The sequence below is a fragment of the Hippoglossus hippoglossus genome, chromosome 22 (assembly GCF_009819705.1).
Source record: "Hippoglossus hippoglossus isolate fHipHip1 chromosome 22, fHipHip1.pri, whole genome shotgun sequence".
Taxonomy (NCBI): domain Eukaryota; kingdom Metazoa; phylum Chordata; class Actinopteri; order Pleuronectiformes; family Pleuronectidae; genus Hippoglossus; species Hippoglossus hippoglossus.
Window position 1 is genome coordinate 15,058,750 of NC_047172.1, and position 26,962 is coordinate 15,085,711.

Here is a 26,962-nt window from a genome sequence, read left to right on the forward strand (position 1 = left end):
GAGGGATTCTCCCTGGATTGTATTGCCTGTCGCTAGCTTGGAAACTGTGTCCTCAAAACTTAACTTCCTATTCCGAATAATGTCAATGTTCTGTATGTTCTGAACGTTGACATTTTTCAAATAGGATGCTTACGGTAAGTGAATCAAAATGTGCTTTTTCTTACTGAATTCAGGTTGTGAGCTGCTAATCACACATTAGCCTGTTAGCTTGAGTTGGATGCAACACAGGCTGGCTAATGACACATTAGCGTGTTAGCTTGTTAGCTTGAGTTGGAGGTGCCACAGGCTGGCTAATAACACATTAGCCTGTTAGCTTGAATTGGTTGTACCACAGGCTGGCTAATAACACTTTAGCCTGTTAGCTTGAGTTGGAGGTACCACAGGCTGACTCATCACACATTAGCCTGTTAGCCAGGGCTGGCTGTGCACAGGCTAATCACCACTTCTTAAGCCCTGTGCTGCAGTAACTCACTGCGTAATGCTGCAGTGCCGGTTTATGGCTGCCGCGCTCTGTACCTGACCACAGACTTCACCTCCCCTCTGTGTTCACCCTGTTTACCTCCGCAGCCATTTTACGGGAAGTGAGCAGAGGTAATCAGACACCTGTGGTGCCGGGCCCTACAGGTCCCCTCCCAGGAAGGGAGGGACCTTGAAGGGAGGGAGGCGTCCCCAGACCGGGTAAACCAGTGAGACACTTTTTTTTTTCCCCAACCTGAGAGAGTTTTTTTTTGTCTCACATAGGAAACAGCACACACTGCTTTCCTGTAAACGGAGACAGACACACACTACAAGAACAGCTCAGTCATGGATTCCACAGAGAGAAGGATAACCCACAACTATGGATAACGCTGCCCCACTTGCTGGAACATATGGAAATGTTTTTGTGAAACGCGAGTGAACTCTGTTCTCCTGCTCTCCCAGGGAGATTACAGCAGGACATGCTTCCAGTCACTGAGCAGATTGACCTCACTTGCATGGGAGTCGTGCTCGCACAGAGGAGACTGGACTGCACTGCTGTCAACACACAATCTGTAGTAGTCTTTATGTGACATCATGAGCGTCTACTACATGCAACCTGTACTGTATGTGTGTCACTAAACAAGATTATAGGATAGTGTTGTTACAGTTGGCACTCTCCTGAAGAAGGTAAGAGGAGCTGGGGAGATTTGTCCACACAAAAGCCTTTTGTTCCAGAGTCAACGGCTAGAGGTGGTATAGGACCAGCTTGGATAACTGGAGTGGGGAGATGAACCATTTGTGACATTTTGAATTGACACTTTGCTGAATCAGCTACCTGTTGGGTTTTACCTCTCTTTGCCCTCAGGTGGTGAGACACTTTGAGCAAAAATGGACAGTGCAAGTAATAACTCAGGGGAGCAGGGGAAGCAGCCTGCGGGCTCCTATCTGAATTTCTTCAGCAGTTTCTTGAGCCGGGATAGAGCTGTGTCTTCAGGCGTGCAGTCGGCTGTGCTGACTTCTTTCACGGAGCTGTCGGATGGCAAGACACCTCGTCCCAATGGTGGCCAAGCTTCTAACAGTGAGAGCAAGCAAACAGGGAGGGAGGAGGTGACTTCCTGTGTTAAAGGGCAGAGAGCTGAATCGTTGAAAAATGTCAAAGAATCTGGTGAAAAAGTTAAAGGAGCAGCTGGAGCCCCATATGACCCACATCTGGTCAAGGTCACTAAGGTGGAAACGTATAGTGACACAGAAAATGAGGATGAGGAGGTGTCCCTTAGCAACATCAGCCTGTCAGAGAAGCAGGCAAAGACCAGCGAGCCCATCCCACCTGAGGACAATAATACAGTGAACCATGGTGAAGGAGATGAGTTAAATCATTCCACTGAGTCAGAGTCAGAGTACAAAGTGCCTGTGTTTAGAACACACAAATTTACGGAGAGATCCCGCATAGAAGCTATTCTTTACTCAGACAGGTTCCTGAGCAGATCCAGCTCTAGGACAGGTCTCGTCTCCTCTAGTACCAAACAGAAAGACAGCTGCACTCCCAAGGAGAGCACCACCACAGTGTCTGTGGATGCAGAAAAGAATAGTGGCAACAATGTGGGAAAAGAAGAGAGTGATGAGAATGCTGGCATAGATTGCTCTCAGCCTGTCCCCTCCATCATCTCCGGACCTCTTTCTTTGGAGACTGCAAGTCATAATGATGCCACAGCCTCGCTGCCAAAGGAGTCTGATGATTTGGATCGTGCACAAAAGGAGGAGACATGTGAGCAAAGGGATGAGGCTGAGGACGGGACAGAGAAACCACTCTCCAGTCAGGTGTTTGCTCCCACCACCCCTCCTAAGACTCCTGAATTGTCAACCGTAGTGTCTTCCAGCCCAGTGGCGCAATCAGAAACTGCTGGTATAACAAATTCAGGAACCCTTGGTGACACTCAGCCAAATACCAGCTCTTCACAGCTCCCAACTGCTCCAAAGAAGGCTGAAGCAAAAACAACCCCATCATCATCACCTGCTAGACCCTCCCCTAATTCCTCCACCTCATCCCCGTCCAAGGGCACGGCCCTCTCTTCGCCACTTTCCTTCCAGATGCCAGCTCTTTTCAGCGGGTTGAGGGTGTTGAAGAAAGGAGCAGTGGGTGATGAGAGGGAAACAGTTTCAGAAATCAAGCAGAGCGAGAAGGACGCTGACCTGGCCCTGCTCAACCTGAAGAAGACTGTAAACAAAGCCAAGCTTTTCCCTGACCAGAGGGCAGCATCTCCAGCCAAAAAACATGCAGAGCCTAGATCCGTTTCAGATACTAAAAGCACCGTTATGGGACAGCTCAGTCATCGGTTAAAACAAGAAAGCCACGATGACGCCAAACAGTCAGATGGCCGCCAGGATGCTACTTCTAAACATAGCAAGAAAGATACTGAGAATGTAGAGGAGGTTGTGGGAGAGAAGTCTCCAGCCCCAGAGGTACTTACATCCACACCTGAAAGAAAGAAAACGTCAGACCTGGCCTATGATACCTTCAGGAACATCTTTAGCACCAAAACTGCCACAAAGGAAAAAAACGAGAATGTGGATATGGAGGCAGTGAAAAAGAAAATCAAGAATGATAAGGAAAATCTAAGGTTGATTTTTGAGAGAGCTTCAAAATCTCCTGGAAACGATGTCAAATCTCCCACAGAGTCTATTGTATGTAACATTACTCCCAAATCCTCTTAAATTACATGTTTTTGGACATTGTAGTGGCTGAAGTTCCTTGTATTTACTCCAAATGCAGGAAAAACAATGCATTTTGAGAAAACTTGCCCTCAGAAAATAAGAATATTAGTGTGATTTCATTACTCATATGCTTATACTGTTACATGTGTTTTCTTCCCATAGACAGAGGTCACATCACCCACAGACAGCGAGGACCGGACTCCAGGGCGGCTGCAAGCTGTGTGGCCCCCACCCAAAGCTAAAGATGAGGAGGAGAAGGTGGGGCTCAAGTACACAGAGGCAGGTGAGAACCTCACGCCTTTTGCTTTAGACAGTGTTACCTGTAATAACTTGGAATAACAGGAATGCTGGCAGAGGATCATCCCAGTCAAGCCTGCACACTGACATACCTCACACTGATTGTTTTTGTGGATAAGGGCCATTACCTTTAGTATCTTTTGGAATGGATCTCTTGTGTGGGATATTTGTCCTTGATTGAGTTTTACCTCAGAAACCACCAATATTGAAATCTTGAGCACTCACCAATACTCTTCAGTATCAGCAGCAGGGTGTAAGACAAACTTTGAATCCATTTAAGAACACAGGCTGTGAGGCTGTGTGTGTATGTGTGGTAATGCTGCTGTATGTGTTGCTGCTGTTTTATGGCACCACAAGGTGGGTAGCATGGGGGTGGGTGTTAGAGTGGGGTAAAAACATTTAATGGAATCAAGTACACTCTGGGCAGCAAGCCCTGTTTGGCCCACCTCTAAAGGTGGAATGACACAAATAGGTCATAAGCACACACAGACGGATTCAGTCCCGAAAGCAAAAAGCTTTTCATTCATGATCTGGGTACAGTGAAACTGTGGTGTAACAGCAGTGCAACAGATGTTGGGTGTTCTCTGTGGTCTGTAGATTAAAACCAGCAAGTCTGGATTATTCTGGTGATTTGCTCGCAGGGATCGAGCTTTGCTCTCGGCTAAAAGAATAAAGGAGAGCTAAAGTCCAGACTTTGAACCTATAGATAAACACACATGCATGTGTATAGATGTGCGAGTGCAGATCATATCCAATTCTTTTCAATCTTTCTTTTCCTTTCATATTTTTCTTTCTTTTTTCAGCACATTTATGACCCTTTACTTGTTGATAATGAAGTTGCACAATGTCTATTAAGAATAGTCTGTTTTATTGACTTACTTGGATAAATCATTACCACAATAAACTGTTACTTCTTACAACAGGTTGTGAAATGTATTGACTGTCAGAGATTGTGCAAACAGAGAGAGAGATTGTGAAGCATCTTCATCGCCTTTATTTGTTCTTCATTTTAGTCTTGATTGAAATTAGAAACTAGAAAAGCACTGAGTAGAACGCATACCTCTGCTAGGGCCCAACAGTCTCCTTATGAAACCACATTAAATCCACTCGATCTATATTTTATCTTCGCACTGTTGGTGCTGGTGAAAAGGCCTAAAACGCAGCAATTCCGTCTGGTTTAACCGATCTTCCCGAAATTTGGTACACACGTGTATCATGACCCCAAATGAGCTCAGACAAGTCATAAGACCATGGTCAGAATTGTGACATTTCCTCAAACCGTGTAAACATTGAGGTGTGGCGAAGGTTGATCCTTTGCCAAAGGAGACAAAGTTGTCATAACTCCACTGTGCATTGTCCAATCAGCACCAAGATTCTGTCAAATGATCAGAGTCCGGGCCTGAACAGCTCCATATGAACATTGTCCAATCGGTAAAATTGCTCATGCTTCATCAGAGTCCTGACCTGAACAGATCTATTAGTCTGTATGTAGTGATAGTGATAGCGCTACCTACTGGCAACAGGAAGTAAACCTCATTTTACAACTTTAATTCGATTTACATACAATTTTCACCATGTGGTCTGCACTTGATTGCGTGGACCGTAATGCGTGATTAGTGGGCATGGTTCGGTGTTGCTTGACGGACACAGGAAGTGAAGCGTTTATCCTTCCAGCAGTGCACAAAACACACACGCAACACGGAGCCGTTTCGCCTGGTCCCCAGCAAATTTATTGAATGCCCAAAGGCACACTATTTCTTGGTGCCACGCTTAAGGTATAATAATCCCAAAATTGTAAGCTGGTTTGCTCTATTTTCTCGAGGAATAGAAGCCTGAACACTGTAAAAGTGATTAACCCAGAAAATATTAGGAGCAAATAACTCTTTTTAAGGTGCATTATGCCCATCTATTAGCTATGTCTGCAATGACTGTTCTTTTTCCTTACGTGTATGATAATATAAATAAGTTAAAGGTTCTGGGGTGGCGTATAGCTCAACTGGTAGAGCTGCCGCCCCAAACGAGGCAAGGCCTCAACCGGCCATTTATGCATGTCCTCCCCCACTCTCTCTCTCTCTGCCCCCCCTTCAGAGCTTATTCTCCGTCCTATATATTAAAGGCAATAAAAGGCCCCCCCAAAAAATATATATTACACAACCAAGATCTGGTTGTCATTGATCTTGCCTATGATCATAATTTTGCTAGTGAATGGCATGCACTGCCGAACTTCAAAGTAAAAAGCTTGCAGCTTACAGCTTATTACTGTAAGAACAGTACAAACCCCGTCCACAGTCATTAAATCACTATATGACATAGCCCATTTAATGGTCATTTTAAGAATAATATAAATCAACAGAAGAAAAAAAGAGCCCCCAGGACACATTGAATCTTCTGGACCTTCAAGGCAACTGTGCTGGACTGACTCACAAATACAGAGCTGGGACAGATCGATTTTCCCCTGGTGGCGGAGAGACAACCTGCTAACGCACCATACCATTGGTACAATCGGTCAGACAACTGCTTAAGGCATGTGACGACTATGAGAGTCTTTTGAGGAGTAGTAAGGCACAGTTGTACACGTGTAGAGCAACAAAGTCTGTGGTTATAGTTAATGCAACAAAAAAAAGCCAATATTACATTAAAACAAGCCAGAAAATGTCTTAACGATTTGAAAAGAGGTTGTGCGATTGAAAAGGAAAGTAGAGCTTTTGAGGGAAAGAATTAACGAGTTATTTGAGGAGGTACATGTACTCAAAGAAAGTAATGAATTAATAAAGAAAATTATTTTTAAAATTTTTGGGAAATTAACTTAACTTGCTTTTTGTTGGTGAAAAGGAGTTTTTTTTTTTTTTACTCCACTGTGCATTGAATTAAAACCTATGATGAGCTGTTTAGCCCGGTCCCTGTCCCCTGAGTCTGCACAGTGGACTCCTCCTCCGCACTAGTTTTATTTGGATCTGCTCCAAATTACACAAACTCATTAATATCAGTCCCCTGAACATGCCTGATATTTTATCATCAAGATAAAAAATTAAAGGGAAAATGTTGAAAAACGCCATAAGGTGATGAACAAATTCCTGGATCCAGCCCCTAATTTGGATACACACATGAATTTAATGGTTCAGGTTTTGTTGTAATCTGTTCAGTTTTCCATTTTTCCTCATCAAGATCGATTAATTATTCCCTGGGGAAACAGTGAAAACGTCAAACCCTACCAACCAAGAAACAAACGAACAGGGATTAAAACATAACCTCCTCTGTGGAAGTAAATAAGACTTTATTAATTTAGAAATAAGAGCCAAAAACTAACAGTGTTATCCTAAGATGTGAAAGCAGTGTGCATGTGAAAACATGCTTATGACATTGTGGTGTATATTTAGTAACTTGTTAGGCATAGCTAATGGGTGTAGTGCATTTAACTTCATCACCAATTGTGACGTGAAACTACAACTGATGATCATCATTTTTAATTAGAGTTTATGAGTCAGACTCTAGTGGCATCATGTTCATGAGGAGAATAATGTTGTTCCGACAAATTGTTTGTTTTGGCTTTTCCCTCAGCCAGCAGTAGAATCTAAACTGGTTGGTTGAGTGGTAAATATAGCGACCCACCCTTCTGTAGAATTTAGCCTCTAAAGACACATGTTGTGGTAATGACCTTTGTATGTATCGCTCAATTTGATAGTGATTTAACATGTCAATATTTCAGGCAGAAGATCAACCTCTCTCTGTCTGTTCCTCAAGCTGTGATTATTGAGTGAAGTCCGCACTGAATATTGTTGTGCTCCCATGCCAATGTCTTTGTTCTGCCTTCTTTCAGAGCACCAGGCTTCCCTCTTGCAGCTGAAGAGAGAGTGCAAGGAAGAGCTTGAGAGGATGCATGTAAGTTCTCCTGTGACCTAAGCAAACAATTACTGAAAGCATATTATGTACAAGAGAAAATGAGACCATGCGTACTTTCAAGGAGTTAAAGAAAGTAAAGTAAAATGAGTCTGACAATCAATATAAAACAGAAGCAAATGAGCATATGATGCATGTTATTGAAAGTAGTACATTTTTTGATAATAATTCATATGTAGTTTACTTTCTGAGACCCGGAATGTTTAGTCTTAACCGTAGTTAACTGCTCTGAACACAAGATGGCACTAAGTGAGCATGAAATGATCCCGTGCTGTAGTTTATTGAATGCAAAATCTGCTACTTTCAGATGTCAGGTTTTGACTTTGGCAGGTTTTCTTAATATGATTCTATTTGAAGGTAAACTGTCAGTCAACCTATTTGTCAAGTTAACTTTTAAAGTTGGAAAATGTATGTTGAGCAAACTGGAACAAACAGCAACGATTGGAAGAAATGAAAAAAGAACCTAACTCTTGAAAACTGATGTGCTTATTTGCCTCTTTGGCTCGGGCAAGGATGATTTTCTTCGGCTTTGGATATGAGCTGTATTGCGACAGGAAGTGGAAAAATGACATGTAATGGCACATAAACAAAAGAGAGGCACAGCTTTAACTGTAGTGACGGCATGTGACTGTGTGAGAGAAGAAAAAAAGAACTTTAATTTAACACATGTAGCTGAAGTAGTATAAATACTAATGAGGTGTGGAATTAAAACAAACAAACAAACAAAAACTAAAAAAAATTAAATTGTACTAGTAATAAGCACATAAGCATTGACAACATACATTTATTTTTAATTACATAATGTCCAAATCTTAGTGTTAATGTGACCTTTAGCAATTTTATACCAAAAGTGAAATTAGAAGATGTAGATATACTGTACATATAATATATTTTAATCAAAACAGGCAACATCTGTACTGTGTTGATTAAAATAAATTCTGAATGACATTTCTACTGACCAGAAAATGTCATATTTTTAGTATTAGTTGTGTTCCAGACGCAGCTCTGCAATAGACATCACTTTAGTCTCATTATATAATGGCTCCTTCCAGATTTGTTTTAAAGGTGTCAGTGTTTAATTCATTAAAATCAGAGGTTTGGAACAGTGTCTCACAGGTGGCTTTTTTGCCTGGTTGTGTTATTGCAAAACATTGGAATACCAATGGGAACATAGCTCTGGACATGTTACATAATTTGTACCACTGATTAATTTCTTTATGGACTTTTTTCATCGAAAAGTCTGACCTCAGAATCGGTTTCTCAGCCTGTCGACTTAAATCCTTTAATTTGACGTGGGACTCTAAAAGGACTAATGCTGAGTCAGCCCGCAAGTATGGGCAGGAACGTGCCTAATGCTATTTCTGAACTGACATGACTTAACAAGGAACATGTGTATTTGAAAAATGATTTTTTTTTTTGTCTTTCGTCTCAAATCAATACTTTGCTTTGGGTTGGGTTGTTTTCATTGTTTGAAATGTCAAAAGAAAACTGCAGTTACCAGATTTTCAGAGTTAGATATTAACATCAGCCTGGGGAAACTTGAATGGAAATAAGTTTAAAACAGGTGGTGAAAAGAATGAATATGACTCTTATTTTTCAACCAAGAATCACGTACATGGAAGAATAATTGCATACTTAAATCAAAGTTAATTTAAGGAGACACATATTCAATGACCTTATGTAGTTTTATTACTATATATTATAAGATGGGAGACGACTGAAGCTCTGGATTTGTTTTGTGTCTGATCTTGTATCTGCTCTTGCTCCTCATAGTCCGACTTTGAGCTTCAGATCTTCCAGCTGAGAGGTGAGCACGCCGTCTCAATCTCACACCTGGAGAGATCCGCCACCAAGACACAGCGAGAGAAGTCGTACATCGCGGGTCTGGAGCACCGGGAGCTCTGCGATGCTGCTGTGTCCACTGCAGACGACTCCACACTCAAGACCTGGCGCACTGTGGGCATCCAGACGGACAGGGAGACCTTCATCAAAAGCCCTGAGGGCGAAGGGGGTGTGCTCGCTCAAAGCCCCTCCCAGAACGTGCCTAAAAAACTCAACTTAGACTCTATCGGCCTGAATCTAAAAGGCGGAACCGCCGCAGGAGCTCCAGCCCCGCCGCCTCCACCTCCTCCACCTCCTCCTCCACCGCCCCTCCCACCAGGCCTCTCAGGACCACCACCACCCCCTCCTCCTCCGCCCCCTCCTCCTCCTCCACCACCTTTACCAGGCATGGCGGGAGCTCCACCACCACCCCCTCCGCCACCTCCTCTCCCAGGAGGTGCCCCGCCACCCCCTCCACCACCTCCTCTCCCAGGAGGTGCCCCGCCACCCCCTCCGCCACCTCCTCTCCCAGGAGGTGGCCCGCCGCCCCCACCGCCTCCCCCTCCTGGCCTACCTGGAGCTGGCCCACCTCCCCCTCCACCGCCTCCAGGCTCTGGACTTCCACCTCCTCCCCCCATGGGCGGCGGCTTCAGTTTTGCCCAGAACGTGGAGAAGGCCCCGCGGAAGCCTGCCATCGAGCCGGCCTGTCCCATGAAGCCTCTGTACTGGAACAGGATCCAGATACAGGACAATAAGTATGTGTAACTGCTTGATTTCATAACGTCCACCAAAATGATAATGTTTTCTTCTGCGTTTGTTTGTTAGTTAGCAGGATTACGCCAAACCTACTGGACGGATACCATGAAACTTGTGGGAAGGATGTGTTGTTGCTCAGGGAAGAACCCATACAATTTTGGGGCAGATCCAGGAATTTTTTTCGTATTGTGAGAAAGCGTGATTTTCATGATTTTTGTTAAATTCGAAAGAAACTTGAATGGTGATCGGTTTATACTTCCACCAAGACCCAAAAAGTCCCTTTATCAAACCACATTGAATTCACGAGAAGCAGATTTTTATTGGGATCTCCACATACTCAAAGAGTGAGAAATCAAAGAAAATGTTGAAAAACACCCTTTCTGTCATTGTTAAAGATAGTGAAATCTGACCCCTGATCCGCACCCGCAACAACATTTTATAGATTCTTTCCCTGACCCATACCGCATCCTTCTACCAGGTTTCATGGTAATCCTTTAAGTTGTTTTGTGTAATTATGTTAACTAACAAACAGAAACGCAGAGGGAGAACATAACCTCCTTGGCAGAGGAATCTCTGATGAAAGCTCTTGACGAAAACAAATCTGGCATTTGAAACGTGCTAATACCTATGAACAGGAGTGATTTGGTTTGGATCCGTATAAAGATCCGGACATATCTGATTTCAATGCATGAGTATGCAATATCTTGACAAAATGGCCAATCAACCTTGGTGGAGATATGCACTCTCTGCGTGCGCTTTTAGTTTTCTTAGTTTTGCAGAAATATTACTTAGAAGTTAGACTGGAAAAACAGTTTCCCCATCATACAGGTATTAAGCAAACACTAGCTCAACCAATCTTATTCGAAATCTTACTAAAAGTAAAAGGATTTATTGACCATCTTCCTAGTTCTAGTTTGATCCCCCCTTACTTGTAATGTCCAACGACACTGTGTTTCCATACCTGTTGTTTTGGGGGATTACTGCACTTTGGAATTCAGAGAGCCTTCGGCAAGATGCTCATATGAAATATTCAAAGAGTGACACTGCTATGATCCCAGGGCTAATGAAGTTCTAAGCTTCAGTGAACCTGGTCTAATGGGGTCTCAGCTTAGACCTGAATATGCTTGTTGAGGGAGATACAGAGATATGGTTGCTGCAACACACTCCCACATCTGAGGGCTCTATGGAGATACTCTATAATTGTGAGTGGATTATCCAGCCCATTTACAGTGGCGGTGGTTGTTGCCTGCAGAGTGCCAGGCTTCCAGTTTTATGGCCTTGTATTTCCATGGCTGGTTTAGAGGGGGGAAACTGAGCTGTGGTTCCCACTCTCTTACTGGTCCCGGCCAGTTCTGAGGGGACTGAGTTGACTACACTACAGTGGTTTCATGTCAGCTATAAATTTAACTGTAAAGGGCCAAGTTAAGGGGCATTAAATGGGTCAGATGTTTAACTATAGCTGGATTAACTGTGTGATCTGTGTTAATGGTGTAAGGTTTTGCGTTATGAGGAGGGGGACAGTGGGAGGTTGGAAAAGATGCCAGGTGTCGAAATGTTAGCCGACACGCAAAGTAACAGTGGGCAGCAAGAGAGGCAGACTTGCTTTGGAAGCTGCATTAAAAAAGGAGGGGACTTTAAGAGGGGATTTAAATTCAATTATAGTCATAATCTGGTCAATTAGAAAGTTGTCTTGTATGGAAAGATTTCTTGGGGTTTGGATGTCATTTTCTTTTCCGAGCTAGTTTCCTGCACTGTCGGGTTCGGAGGCGGAGGCCGTCGAGAGGAAGAATCAAAGGAGGATTTTCGGGACAGTGCCATTATGTCCTCAACAGAAAATCTCTTGGCGTTCCCAGATAAATACTCTCACCGCTGCAACAAGAGACCAGCTGCATGCTAGCAAGAGTTGGACTTAATTGACCCCAACTGAGTCACTGGCAATGCAGCTGATTGTGCGGATATTTCAGCCCTGCCAGCGTTTGTGTTAGTGCGCTGGGTCCAGATTCGCTTTCTCACTGACTTTAAATGGGCCTTGACTCGGGGAGATTGACCTGAGTAATGTCATTAAATTACGACCTGCGTTGACAAGTGCTGTGTAAGAGAAGATGGCAAAGGAAAGGCTAAACCAGTAATTAGGCATCTGTGGAGTATTATAGATGTCATCATCCCACAGTCTTTCTTTACAATAAGTTTCTTTTTTGTTTATTGTGTCTGCAGATATTCTTATTAACAGACTTTGGGAAAGCAGGGACACATGTGTTGAGTTTCAGTGAACAAAAAAAGTTGGTGCGTAACTCCTAAACATTCTCTTGACTCGAGACACCTCTTGTTCATATTTCTGCTTCTCTCTGTTTGTTTGGTCCGATGTTACTCAGCAACTTCTGGAACACATCGCCTCCCGTATTCTTCTTCCTTTTGCTGGAAATGGTCCTCTTTATTGCAGAAACAAGCTTGTCTTAATCTTTTGTTATTTTTATCACCTAGCTCATAAACAGTGCTTTTTTTTTTCAAGCTGAGATTTTGCAGCTATTCCTGCCAAGCGTTTTCCGGGGACAGGGAAATGGAAAATGGCAAACAACGGGAGAGGTTGAATAAACATCAAATAATCACGCCACGAATAGAACACACAATTTGTTTAGCTTGAGTAGCCAAGATGTTTCTAGCTTGCGTTGTCAGGTCATAAGACTGTTGTTGTGACTCTGATCACATTTTTATTTTTAAAGCACTGATTTATCTCAAAATCTAATAAAATACAACACAGGCCTAAATCTTTGCTTCCTTTTCTAGCAACAACACACTGTGGGGCTGTCTGGAGGAACCGAACATCGTCAACGCCAATGAGTTTGAGGATCTTTTCTCAAAGGCCGCGCTACAGGCGAAGAAGAAACCGCTGTCAGACAGCTTCGAGAAGAAAACCAAAGCTAAGAAGGTAAATTCAGCGATCCCACTTGCTCCTCCTCAACCTGTGTTAGGTCCTCTTATTGTCTCGGTTTTTCTGTGGATTTTCGTTGCTGTTTTTTGATCTTGTCGGTTATCTTGTTTGATTTGTCTCTTGCTACAGCCAGTTAGCATGTTTCTGTTTGAATATGGTTTGGGTGGTGCAGTGAATAGCCCTGTCGCCTCACAGCAAGAAAGGTTTGGGTCTTTCTGTGTGGAGTTTGCATGTTGTCACCTCGTCTATGTGGGTTTTCTCCAGGTACTCCTGCTTCCTCTCACAGTCCAAAGACATGCAGCTTAGGTTCATTGGAGACAATTGTCTGTAGGTGTGATTGTGAGTGTTTGGCTATTTATATATATTGGCCCTGCAATACGTTGACGACCTGTCCAGGATGTACCTCTGCCTCTCGCCATACATTGAGCTGGGATGGGCTCTAGCTCCCGTGAAGGATAAGCGGTGTAGATAATGGATAATAATAATTTTCTCTGCTGTCATGTTCAGTAATAATTAAAATACAGATATAACTGTACAACTGCAGTTGTGAAGTATTCCCCTGGACCTGAACACGGGGTACTATTTTATGTGTTTGTGCACTTTGTTTTTTTCCACTTGGCAAACTGTGAAGAGTTGCAATGTAGGAAAGGCTGCAGAATTATGTTGAAAATATAAAATTTTCTTCTGGGCAGGCTTCAAAGTTTGTGCTTAAGATGAAACAATAAAAATCCGCAAAGATGTGCTTTCTGCCAGATTGATCTGCAGTACCCCGAACCACCAAAGACAGTTGTTGATGTCTTGTCAAATGCAACTTTGCACTTCTCTGCTGCCGCCAGCCCCGAGTCAGCATCCTGGCTGCCTGGTGGTCCTCACAGGGATGTCCGAGAGAGTTAAAAATCGGCCACTGCCCCAGTCTGTCCCCTCAAAATCCATACACATCCCCTATTCTGATCAATTTGTCAAGGCTCCACTCAGCTCCTTGATCTCAATCTTTACATCTCTCCGTTCAGTCTGGTTCAGTCTAAAGCAGCAAACTGTCCAACATTTGATCCAAGTCAGACAGCCACATACAGACACAAATCCTGCCAACTGTCTCCTGTCTGGGATTACGTCAGCCTGCATGATGTTTGACCCCACTAATGGAGCACTGCTGAAACAAATTAATTCATTCAACTATTAATTCATATAATTCAAAAGGAATATCCATGCCCAACATATCATTTGTGGTTTTAGTACCTGTATTGTACTCTGGCTGAAGTCTATATCTATGTTTAGACGTACGTGAAGGCAGAAGAATTCCAAATGAAAAGGTCGCCAAAAAATAAAAGAAAGTTGTTTACGTGATCATTTGTTATCTCTGAATGTTTATACTCAGAGTTAAGAGCGAGAAATCATTTGAGAGAGAAATCATCTGAGTCACCAGCTGATGAGAGGTTCAGCTGGTTCGAAGGTGAGAAAGATGAAAAAAAGATGGAAATAAAAACAGAAAGAAAGAAAGACAGACAGACAGACAGACATCTCAATTGTCCCCTGGTGACTGGGTGCAGTATAGGCCGTAAACCCTGCCTCCTCCTTGTTAGTTGCTGGGACATGGATCAAACTAAAGAGACTTTTGTCACAGTTAGTTCTTATCACACTTTTTTTTTATTCATTCAAGCTCTTAATTTTCTGTAACTTTTGGTTCTAATATATTTTTTGATGCTATAAAATTAGGGTAAAGCATCATGATTGACAGCTGATACTGACTCCCGATTGGTCAAGCGTATGTTTTGGACCTCAATACCGTGGTTGCATCCCCAATTGCCACTGCGCAGACTCCAAATTAGGTCATTGGTGCAAGAAGGCTGCATTTGCATTGGGGACATTTTGGCTCCATCTCTGAATAGTGGGTTGAAGTGGAGACATGTCATCCATCTTTATATAAAGTGGGGAGCAATAAGAGTGGGTTTGAAGAGAGAGACTGAGTTGAGGAGGCATGGATTACAGAGGTAGACTGAACTGGAGAGAAGGAGAATGTGATGGTGAACATGGAGAGGATGTGTCAGGGTCACTGAAGACACTCAGCAGAGATCCATATTCATTGGAAATTAAAAAATAGTTTAATTTGTAATCCATAACCAACTTGCAAACTTCAGAATATAAGCTATGTATCATACTTTTGTTTTATATCTTAAAAACCCAACTGCTGAGTCACATTTTGAAACGACTGCTCAGTAATGCACTGGTCATGAATATCTGGACCATTATGTGTATTTCAGAATATACTTTTTTTTTACTTTCAGACACATGTTCTCACACCACATTCTTTGCATTTCTCTGAAGTACAAAAGAATAAAGACATTGATTTTGATGTTGACACTGATTTAGTTTGCAGTGTCTTTTCATCTTTTTTCACTACACTTGTCATTGCGCAGCTATATTCCCTTTCTTATTATTCCAGTTGGAAACATTCCCAGATGCTCTTCTGCTTCTCTTTTTTTTATTCTTACTGCCAAACTTCAACAGTTCGGTCCCTATTTGTACATTTATATAGGAAAATAAATTATCTTATCAAATATGTTCGTTTATTTGAATTATCTATTAATATTTTATAGAATGTCATCTAATATGAATTACTAATATTGCAGAGACAAAGTTCCATATCTATATAAAATAAAATAGAATAAAATACAAGCAAACAACATAATCCACCTTCTTGATGGAGGTAATGAACTTAAAATATAAGATTTTCAAGAATTGAATAAGAATTCTTCCAAATAATTTACTATGAACATGTTTTGGGATAATATTAGGTATTTCTTTCGGTCCACGCACGTGATCAATCACTTTGTCAGTACTAGTAGGTTCTTTACTCTTTGCATTTAGTAAAGTACTCTCTATGTGCATGAGGATTGCTGCCCTTTGAGCTATCGCACCTGCCCTGCTGTCTGTGTCAGCACAGACTCCACGTCTGAATAGAATTTTCTTATAGTCATCATCTTGCCATTGAATCTGTGTTTTGATCCGTGTGAGTGTGTTTCAGTTGCCAGTTTTGTGTGTTTGTGTATGCATAGGCATGTGTAAGTTTCTGTCATGTGTGTGTGTGTGTGTTTATATGTGCGGTGGAGTGCACGTGTGTGATGACAGCACATCCTCACAAGTCATTATGCACTTGCTCAGAAAGTGTTGCCAGATCATGCTAACACCACAGCCCCAGGGGCCCGGAGCAGTGAGAGGAGATGAGTGGGAGGGAAAGGAATGTGTGTACATTATGCATATGAGCCACCTCCCCGCTTTCCAACAACTCCTCGCGCCAAAAAGTTTCAACTCGGGGGATGCAGCCGATACGTACATGAGCGAGTTAATCTTTATCATGTGTGCCATAGCGAAAAAATCAAAGCTCTTGTTTACTCTGGAGCCCTTCTCCCTCCGCTGATTAGCATATCAAAGCGGAGGAGAGGACATGGAAGAGAGCTCTCCCGCCTCAGCAGACCAGAACAGAAAGGACCGGACAGGACTAGGGGTATAATTGCAGGCATGTGGCTCCACTCCACTGGCTCGAGGAGGCAGTGAAGACAGAGCACCTATAGGAGTGCTGGTGGAGGGGGGTGCAGAGAATGGACATGTCAGTGCATTCTTGATCAAGGGATGAGCAGGGAGGGCGATGGGGATGGAGAAATCCACCAGGGTAAATGGGCTGTTGAGCTTGCACGTGTGCAAAAAATTCACATCAGTAAACACAATAACTGCAGTTTTCTTTACCTTCATAAATCCAACATGTTGAGACACAGCGGATCTCCTGAAACAAACAGCAGCTTTAACCTGTTTATGGGAATAACTTACGAGCAATCACACTGCGTTTATTAAAGGCATATTTGAAGCCGTGGCTGTGACGTGGGCGAGTGGGTGTAAGATTAACACCGCCGGGTGAGACTGGGGTTGCTGTAGGTGGATATTGATGGGAAGTCTCAGACCAGTTGTTAGTGTAACATCTATCTGCGTGATTCCAGGCAGTCAGTGAGGAGTGGGACTGGCTCCTCAGCTGTGGATGTGTAAACTATCCCCTGGACTCCGAACCTGCGTCGGCCTGCCCACATCGTCTTAACATCAGCCACCTGTCTCAGCTCAAAACACTCCCACTGTCCGCCTCCATCATTCTGTTTATTTTCTTAGGCTGCTCGCTGTCTCTTGTTCTTCTTCTCTTTCTCCTGACCTGTTATTCAAGAGTATCACATGAAGTCCTCCAGTTCTCTTTCTGTCCACAGGAGAAAGCCATCAGCTATCGATGTCCAACCTGTCTCAGCATCAGCATCCATCGCGCCGCTCCCTCCCTTTACCTAAACTGTTTGCATGGCTGAAAGCAAGCGTCCGGCATCAGTTGTCCTTTCACATTAACTTAACTGTTTAGGCTAATTGGCGAGTTCTGCAGCCACAGTGAGCGGGAAGGGTTCCTGGGCTGCCATTAGTGTGGCCCGTCCAAAATGGTTAATTAGAGGTGTTGGGGAAAGCCTGGTGCTCAGCCGTCTCAAGTCCCCAGAGTGGGAGATCCCCAGTGATCCAGGTAATAGAGCTGGAAGCAGCATGGCACCCACTAACGCGATGTAATGCAATACCCACTTCTAAGGCTTCTGCTCTCCAGCTCCCACTGGACAGCCCAGTAGCCGACAACGCCATAATACCTAATGAAGAAGCCTGACACATTAACTTTTAGAGCGGGGCTTTACCTTGCCAAAACTCTCTCTGGCTTTACAGCTAATTCAGTCATAAGTAATTGTGACCATGTGTAGGCAGAAATAAAAATCCTGTGAATTTATAGTTTGTTATAAAAGCCCGGCTTCTCCTCGCCTTGCTCTTCTAGACTGTCCTTTTATGGTGCCACTTTTGCCTTTGTACTTTCACTGCGACTTGATATTTTTTGATTATATCTCACACATGTTCTTCGGCAAACGAGAGGAGGTGCTTTTCTGTTTGACTTTGCTCCCTCATTGATGGAATTTGGCAAAAGTGTGTCCCCGCTATGTGTGCGTGCGTGTGCGTGCTTCCCAGTCCTTTGCGTCACGATGATGGGTTATGACAACGATTGTTGATTAGTCTGGTCGCTCGGGTCAAACCAGATGATTCCCAGCCTACTTAGAGTAACCGTCCCTCCAGGCGGTCTGTCAGGCTCATCATCGATCATCTGCTTCCACAGCTGGGGAAGTGACTAAGTGATTGTTTCTTACCCAGCTTCACATTTCATAAATGATCTTCTTATCTGTTCCACTGTTTGCTTTCCGTCAGTGTTCGTGAATAATTGAATAGATGTTAAATGAAGGTATGAAGAGTTATGACAATGCGATTTATATGAAGCCCTTTGCAGAGGGTTTGTAAAGTAATCAACAATTATATTAGTTGAAATTTGATCAGAATTAATGATTAAAATAACTTTATTAAAACCGAGAAAAATGTATAAAATTCCTTTAGGATATCGTAATTCAGGTCAGGTTTAATCTTACAAACTAGAATAGATGCAGTTTTTGAATGTTATTGATACATTTACTGCTTTACACTCTGAATCCATTTGCTTTCTGTTTTTCAGATTATCAAGCTGTTGGATGGAAAGCGTTCACAAGCAGTTGGCATCCTCTTATCGAGCCTGCATCTGGAGATGAAGGACATTCAGCAAGGTGAACATTTTTTAGACGCTTGTGTACACTATGGTATCGTCATAATATTCATCTGTTTCATGAAAGGAACTCTAGAAGGAGCCATTTAGATTTTACAGCAAAAAACTGAATTTACAGTCCTACCTTACAATAAATTGATAATGACTCCTGATGAAGAGCAGACAGAGTTAGTTTTAGAGAATAGATAGCATGGAGTGCCCTTCAGACGACGTTCCCACCTGCTGACAGCTTATAATTTGTAGCCAGAGACACATTTTTTAAAAATTGTTTATTAATAGAACGTGGCAGATTTTTCTTGTTACCAAAGTGGGAAAGAACACACCTTGATTTGAAATGTGAGCGGGTTGAAGGCAGCCTCTCACTTTTTCTGTCAGGCTGCGTGAAATCCCTCAGGCACTGGTTAAAATCAGATCACCATCTTCTTCCCGTGAAGAACTGCGTGGATTGATTGCATGCTCGGTAGATCCGTGTGAAACGCAGGCGCGTGTGTGCGTGACTGTCGAAGTGGCTGCATGTCTATGTAAACACATAATGCGTGTGTTGGGGACAGCGTAGATGGGCCAGGAATTGCTGCTGTCCTGGGACTGCGGCGGAGAGTGCCTGCCGCCTGCTAGTCTGAGCATGCGGCCAGCAGATCTGTTTATTGTAGCCAGTGACGGTTTCCACAAGCCTAATGGGACTGACACCCCACTAATGATCTAAGCATGTACAAAACCACCTTCTGCAGTTAGCAGACACTGCCCTACCACATAAAACCACCTCAGACACAGGCCAAACGGCACACAGCACCACGACACCCGTTTTGTTTAGACTTTTTTTTCCCCCTTTCCTTTTGAATCCCTCCCTCTGTGTGTGAGTGTCAGTTTGTAGAGGTGGTTTGGTTAAAAAGGCCTGATCACACCCAGCGTGAGGCTGCTTCCTTGTGCCTTAATGGGAGGTGAATGGGAAATGGACAACTTGGATTTGACAATGAAGGACAGCACCTTAACAAGCACTTCTAAGGGTTCTAGTCCCTTGCCTCTCCTGCTTGCCTCCCCTTTGTTGCCAAATTAAAAGGACATGGGACATGTAATGTAATTAGAGCTACTAGGGAGGGAGAGAGAGCGGGGAGGAGGGGAGAAGGCAACACTCTGGTTAAGGGAGAGAGGGGGTCAACTGCACCCACCAGAGTCACTGAGGGACCTCAAGGGCCACCATGGTTCAAGGGCAAGAGAGGCTCTCCCCCACACACCACCTCACCACACGCACACAAACACACATACACATGTTCACACACCACACACACCCTTCCACACCAAAGCCGATGAGTGAAAAGTGGAAGGAGAGGGTGTGAGGCGGTTGGCAGTCTGGCTTTGATCTGTCGGTGTGGAGAGATATCCGGCTCCCCTCGGATCAGAGTGCTCCTGTGCACACTGGAGCAGGCCCCCCTTTGGTGTGTGATTGACGGCTGCATGGCTGAGGGACTGAATAATCCACTCTAATAAGATGTAGGAAATGGACCTCCAGCGTTCTCTCTGATCCAGACGTTGGGAGCACATTGACAGCTTCTCTGCAACAGGAACAGCTGGGAACCAGAATGCAAAGCATTACCTTGTTAGCTGGGAGCAGTGAGACTGAAAGGACTGGGGCTGTGTTGTCACTAGAACTGTTCCATTTACATTTGTGAGTACTGATACCAAAAACTGCACATTTTTTATATTCCTATAAATACACATTTTTCTACCTGAAACACCCTAAATTCTAAATAACAATAAAATAACGCAATTATGAGTTTATCCTTATTTGATGCAACATAAAAAAAAGAATGAACTACGACACTGAGTATAGGGCATATTTCCAACAAGGCCGAAAAATTCAGAACACAAGCTCTGAGATTTATTTGCTGTATAACATAGTTTAAAAAGTGCTCATCTGCACCAAAATGTATTCTTCTTTCTCCTTTATTTCTTACCAGGCCCCGTCCCTTCAACAAGTGTGGTGGAAATCAGTTTGGTAGTTTTTGCTTTATCCTGCTAAAAAATAACAGTAAAAAAAAATTCTTCCCGTTTATCTGGCTTTGCTCCAAAATGTAATGTGTTCATCCTTGGGTCGTGCACAAGTCCATACTAAGACAGTATAGATGTTTGATACTGTGAATCAGTTGTAATGACACTGAATAGATTTACTGGGTGGTAAATTGTCACTGCGTCAGCTCTTGGTAATGAAATCCTTGGCGGACACCATCAGCCAGGCAACTGTCAGCTGATCCAGGAGCGCTGGAGCCATCCCTCCCATCACGTCCTCCTCCCCTCCTCCCTCACTAAGCTGTAAACCTGTGACACCTCTCAGACACAGACCAGGAGTCACTTTCTTTTTTTCTTTTCTTGCCGTCCTCTGCTTTTTGCCTTCCCTGGGTACTTCGGATTTTACTGTTTGAGTCAAACAAACATGCAGCCTCTAGAGAAAAGTCTATTTTGCCTAGATGATCTCTGCCAGCATTTATTTACTCTCACCTCCTCCACTTCCTATTTTTACTTCCTTCTGTTTCTCGCTCAGCTTACCTTTTTCTGCCTCTCTTTAAAATCCTTACATTCGGTTACGGTGATTCTAAATGTGGTCCCAGTTGTAAAGTATTTTTAAGGTCTTATGTTTTGAGCCGCAGCGAGAAAGGAGGGAAGGAAGTGAGTGTTGGCCCACTGTGGTCTGAGACTCAGCCTGCCCCACATATCTCTACCCCCACAGCCTGGCTACACTTTCAGCTCTACCACCTCAAGCTAATGTACTACATTAGCTGTATAATTCTTGGTAATTGAATGATGTGGTGTGGTTTCTGGCGCAGGTGGTGCAATGTAGATGTGAATGGACACATGGTTTTGCTCAAATTGCTCTTATTTTAGGGTTCAGTCGTTACTTTTTCATTCTGCTGCAACATAAAGTATGTCGTGGTACAGTTTACCTCAAATATATCGTTCTGTTAAGCAATAATCAACACAATTGCATGAATATTGTCCTATATTTACTTCCCTCATCAGGAAAACAAATTTGTCCTTCAAGCACTGGCAGCACTTTAAAGGCAGCATGCTTTGGCCAAGATTATATCCAGTTCTAAGACTGACTGTTTGTAATGAATATCCTTACTGTTCCAGCTGTTCTCACTGTGGACAACTCTGTGGTGGATCTGGAGACCATTGAAGCATTATATGAAAATGTAAGTGTGAAGGAAAAGTCAAATCATAGAGTCGTAAGGAGGATGACGATGGGATGAAAATTATTGTTGTGGCTAATTCAAAGTAAAGTCTGTGGCTTATTATTGTTGCAAATCAATTTAATGAGCATTTTGCGTAGATTTTTACTGTGTGAACATGTTTGTCTGTGTCTGTCCACACACTTTAACTGTGGACCATGTTGTGTGTCTCTTGACAGAGGGCCACCAGTGATGAGATGGAGAAGATAATGAAACATTATGAAAAGTCAAAGGAAGATGAAGTCAAGCTGTTGGACAAACCTGAACAGTAAGATCACTTTCACCAACAGCTCCAACATTTGTTTTGTGTATAATCTTTATTGTATTTTAGAGAAATTACAGTGAGTTCAGGTATTGAGTTTACTGCTGTTGTTGTTAAGTGCCGATGTGCATGAACTTGCATCCATAAAAATGAGTTGAATAAATTGATAAACATATGTTTCTCAGATTTTACAGATGACATCATGGCATAAAATTAATTTCTTCAAGGCCTAAATTACTCAAGATTTTTGGTCATATTCGTGCTATAAAGAAACATTTGACATTTGAAAAAAAGCCAAACATTTACACGTTGAGGTACCATTTGCTATTCCCTCAATTTCTCGAAAAAATCTTCTACCACTGTGCAGACATATGCTTTAATGAACATTGCTTCAGTAGTTCAGTAGTTCCTGTCAGGGTCAAGTAGTTCGGGCCAGTTAACGAGGCCTGGACCCAGCGGTGCCGCTCAGCCTGGCCTTCCTATTTCCATGTTTGACCAGAGCTGTCACTACGGCTGCCTGAGTCATCCCTACTCAGTGTCTAATCACACAGGATGTTACCGCTCCGCTCCCCTCCGACACGGCACTGTTTACATAAGTCATCCTGCATCAGGACAGAGCTACCTTTGATCAGTCTCTGTGCGCTGCTCGCTGCTTTCCCTCCACCCGACCCTGTGGACCTTTCAAACCCAGCCGAGCAGCACCGCTCATGACTATCAGCTGCCTCTCACTGCCTGTGAACGCAGACTTTGACTCAGTCGCCCCAGCGTTGGGAAGCTCTGCCTGCCAAGGCCCCAAAATAGTTCTTCCTGTTAGACGTTTTGTTTAATTTGGTCATGACACATCACACCCCGGCCTCCTCCTCCTCCTCCCCTTTTTGTTTTCCAGGTTTCTCTACGAGCTCTCCCAGATTCCTGACTTTGCTGGCCGGGCCCACTGCATCATCTTCCAGTCAGGGTTCCTCGATACCATCGCCTCCATCCGTCGCAAGGTGGAGAAAATCTCCAATGTCAGCAAAGTAAGAACAACATGTCAGCAAACCAACGGAAAAATGTCATTAACTTACATGAAGGTTTAGTAACCCCAAGAGTGTGTGTGTGTGTGTGCTTCTGTGTCAGGAGCTGCTAGCGAACAACAGTCTGCGGGATATTATAGGTCTTGTTCTGGCCTTTGGGAACTATATGAATGGAGGGAACAGGACGAGAGGTCAGGCTGATGGCTTTGGACTCGAGATCCTTCCCAAACTAAAGGACGTCAAGAGCAGAGTAACACCTCTTATATATTTATGATTCAAATTTTACCAAACTACCATCATTTCCCAGTAAATAAAAGCAGAATAGACAGAAGGTGTGTGTTAATCATTATTTATTTCTACCCCAGGACAATCGTATGAATCTGGTGGATTATGTGGTTTTATACTACCTACGCAACTTTGACAAGGTAAGTCGTGTCAAACAAAATGACTAAAACTCAAAACACCCTAAAACCTCTGCTTCTCGGCGCTCCTACACTTTTATAATTATGTTTTGGGTTTTTTTCAGAACGCCGGCACAGACAAGAGTGTGTTCCCTCTGTCGGAGCCTCAGGATTGCTTCCAGGCTGCTCAGGTTAAATTTGAAGACATCACCAAGGACCTCAGGAGGCTGAAGAGAGATCTAACCGGTAGGACATATTATTCCAACGTTAACTGTGTGTATGAAAGCTTAACCTGCATGCCTCATTGCATTTTTTTGTTTAGGGCATCGTACTTCCATTGTAAATCAGTCAGTGTAATTGTATACACTTCCATCTTTCACCAGAGCACTTTAAATGTAAATGTACATCCTATTACCCTGAGCAGAGCAGGTTGTGGGTGGGTTCAAGACCTCTGTTGGCCTGAGGCAGCTTTTCCTCGTTTCCAGACTTTGTATCAGCCAAGTCATCATAACGCCACAACTTCTCCTCTTTCCAGCCGAAGACACGTGCTTATTCCTTCGCGAAGAGCCCCAAAAATCAAATGGCAGCTCACAGGGGGAACGTCAGAGTGGCAACTAGCTGACAAATACACTTTTCTTGTGCTCTGTGCTCAAAGTGTCGGGGGGGGGCGCCGATCGACTGGAGTGACCTAGCGAGCCAGCCAGTCAGTCTTGGCCAGGGCCATGGGGAGGTTAAAGGCGATGCCCCCCAGTGCCCCTGGTGTCTGTGGTTATTTAAATCAACCAATAATACGGCATATGAAAGCAATTAGATTTGCTCCACGGCTCTCCCCGACGTTTTTTAGATCGCTGTTAAAGCCCTCTCCTCTCTGACCCGGGGGAAAAATACAAAGAGTCTACAAAAGCACCCAGACCTACCTCAAGCTGTCACTCATTTGTTAAGGTTTCTCCTAAGGAAGACCCGAAGACAATAAATGCAACATAAGGGCCCTTGTATTTGATCTCTGCTGCAGCACAGTCTGGCACAGTAGTCCTCTAGGGTATTAGCATCACAGGGTGAGTGTTGGATTGTAGATGTGCTGAGCTGCACCTATGACTCCCACCATTTTTATCCTCTCTAGCCGCCGGGAATAAATATTTATGCCTGGCTATTATAAACCAGCCTAAAGAAAGCAACTGGTCTTAATTATAACTCTAACACAGATCACTTCCATCCACATTGTGTACAATTCTGAGAAGCTCACACACTCAATCACACTTTGATTTCACCGAGGCACGCCGGGCCGTCTGCCTCTCACCTGATCCAGAGGTGGCGACTGCAGTGGTTGGCTGCGTCTTGCCCTCCAGCCTTGGGTCAAAGGTCAGGAGACTCGGTGCCAGCAGTCAGAAATCCATCTCTCCTCTCTCACCCCCTCCTCAGACATAATTTCTCATTGTGGATCCATGGGTTTCGCTCACGTTCAAATCCTGGTGTACTCTATCGCTCGTGTTGACACTGAAGTTTGGACCTTTCTGCGTTTTCCTGAATGTGTGTCTGCAGCGTCTGGTCGCCAGTGATGCTCAGGAGCGGGTCCCCAGCAGCTCGCCTGCCCTCTCCTTCACTGGCTTATGTAGAAACATGATCCTCTTCAGAGGGGGCTTCCTGTTTGGGGAGAGGGTGATGACCTCTCCCTGTGCTCTCTGAGAGGGATGAGTGGGAGGCCACAAGGACCTAAACCTACTGTAGGACTCTCAGCTCCCATAAAGACTCTGTTTACGTCTCAAATCATGTATAGTGGTGCGGTCAGCCTCCAAAACTGAAGATTCTCTTTAAGATTGTGTACAACTTCAACACGAGGAGTTACTGATCCTACCTGAAGTTGCATTCACAGGTTAACACTTTAAGACCAGTGAGTATCTACATAAAGATCCCTTTAACAGCCACGTAATTGGACCTGACAGAGAGGCAGGGACGCTACCGAATGAAATAGGATCAAATAAAAAGAAACAGTCAGAGCTCATTTGCTGCTCAGGGGAGTTTAGTGTTTCACAGAAGACCTGGCCCGGGTCAGGCATTCATCGCTGTGGCAAATCAGACAGTGTCCTGATTTTAAATGGCCTTTAATGTCAGGTTCAGGCAGGGCCTTTACCCTGAGGTCTGTTTTACGACGGAGGCTACGCTCAAAGGGCCATGTGTGAAGTCGGCAGGCTGAGGTGCCGTCACTGGCCGTCTGACAGAACAAGGCCAGAATATTGACAAATTTAGGATTTTTTAAAATCTATAATGGCAAATTATGACGAAAGAATGGTCGGACTCAAACTTTTTTCTAATTTATTCAAACAATTTAATCAAATCTGACTGTATCTTTACAGAAACATCATTTTCCTCCTATCGAGTTCATATGCTGAATAAATGCGGCAGCTTGATTTTAATCATGGCATTAATCATCCTCTCAAGCACCAGAGCGATTTCGATGCTCCCTGCATTCAAATCTGATCAAGTCTTCAGAGTCTGATGGTAAACAGTTTGATTTATGAGGAGCACAAAGTGGAGAGGAGGTCTTACCTTTTCCTACTAAGGCAGACTCTTGGCTGACCTCACCAAGGGGTAACAGTAGACTTCATCCCAGTAGAAAGCAGAGCTGGACGTCTGACGGTCTGCTGGGAACGAAGATAATTGGGGATCAGTGAGAGACTTCACTTTCCAGGTATAAATAACTGCAATATGCTGTGGAGCTGGAACACTGTACTGTTTTAACCTCTGATAAAATGGCAAATATTTTCCAAAGCTCCCTGAAAATGTTGTTTACAACAGGGATTAACAGGTTCACCGTCTGTTTCTTCGTGCAGGCATTCGTAGATTTGGGATCAGTCGCTGTTGAGATAAGTTCTTTTAACTAGTATGTCACTCAGTCGTGCGCATTCCTCCACCAATTTGTTTTTATAAAGATCAATGAATTATATACACTGAAAATGTCCCCAAAAAAAAGTCCAGTCTAACGTTAACAAAACTCGTAAAAACAAAATGCCTGGATCTGCCCCTCTATATCCCATCTTTCCCCATAGTGTCAGGGTGATCCATTTTGTCTCTCCTTCCCTGCAGTTGTTGTCATTCATTTCCTCCGTCAGTGTTTATGCGTCATCATGATCCAGAGGTTGACTGACTGGAGGTGAAGGGCCTTCACAGCCACATTTATGAGATGTGAACATTCATCATACAAATCTTGCGGTGATCCACAGGCTCCCCAAACACAGTTGTGTATTGTTTTTGTTATTGTTAAGTAAAAATCTTAAGTACATATTGACATCAAAGTTAACCACACTGGGTAAGTCCTGGATTAGATGTCTGGCTCTCTTGTTTGTTATTCTTCCCGTTGGCTCCACCACCACCTTCGCCCCCTCATATTGTGCAAAATCGGCTCGTCAGTGATGACGTCTTGTGCTGTTCCCCCTCAGAGATGTACAGTAGATGCTTGAGCGCCTCAGGATATCAGCTCTGATAGTCTATTTGTCCTCACAGTGGGACCTCCTCTTCCTGTGGTTCTTGTCGGACGATTTTGCTCGAATCC

General features: G+C 43.6%; 1 protein-coding gene across 3 annotated transcripts in view; it reads left to right on the forward strand.

Annotated features, from left to right (window-relative positions):
• Window positions 1–26,962, forward strand: part of LOC117756576 (formin-like) — a 56,055-nt gene that overhangs the window by 12,978 nt on the left and 16,115 nt on the right. The window contains exons 1-12 of one of the 3 annotated variants that reach the window (XR_004612821.1): window positions 762–3,141; window positions 3,334–3,454; window positions 7,286–7,347; window positions 9,139–9,941; window positions 12,727–12,868; window positions 18,429–18,516; window positions 21,642–21,703; window positions 21,919–22,007; window positions 22,888–23,017; window positions 23,118–23,264; window positions 23,380–23,439; window positions 23,541–23,661. Coding sequence is in view for 2 of the 3 variants with exons in the window: in XM_034577116.1 (XP_034433007.1) it covers window positions 1,348–3,141; window positions 3,334–3,454; window positions 7,286–7,347; window positions 9,139–9,941; window positions 12,727–12,868; window positions 18,429–18,516; window positions 21,642–21,703; window positions 21,919–22,007; window positions 22,888–23,017; window positions 23,118–23,264; window positions 23,380–23,439; window positions 23,541–23,661 (3,619 nt within the window). In the remaining variant the exon portion in view is untranslated. Of the gene's footprint in view, window positions 1–761; window positions 3,142–3,333; window positions 3,455–7,285; window positions 7,348–9,138; window positions 9,942–12,726; window positions 12,869–18,428; window positions 18,517–21,641; window positions 21,704–21,918; window positions 22,008–22,887; window positions 23,018–23,117; window positions 23,265–23,379; window positions 23,440–23,540; window positions 23,662–26,962 lie in introns of those variants that run through there. The other 2 variants (XM_034577116.1, XM_034577117.1) reach the window with 2 other exon arrangements.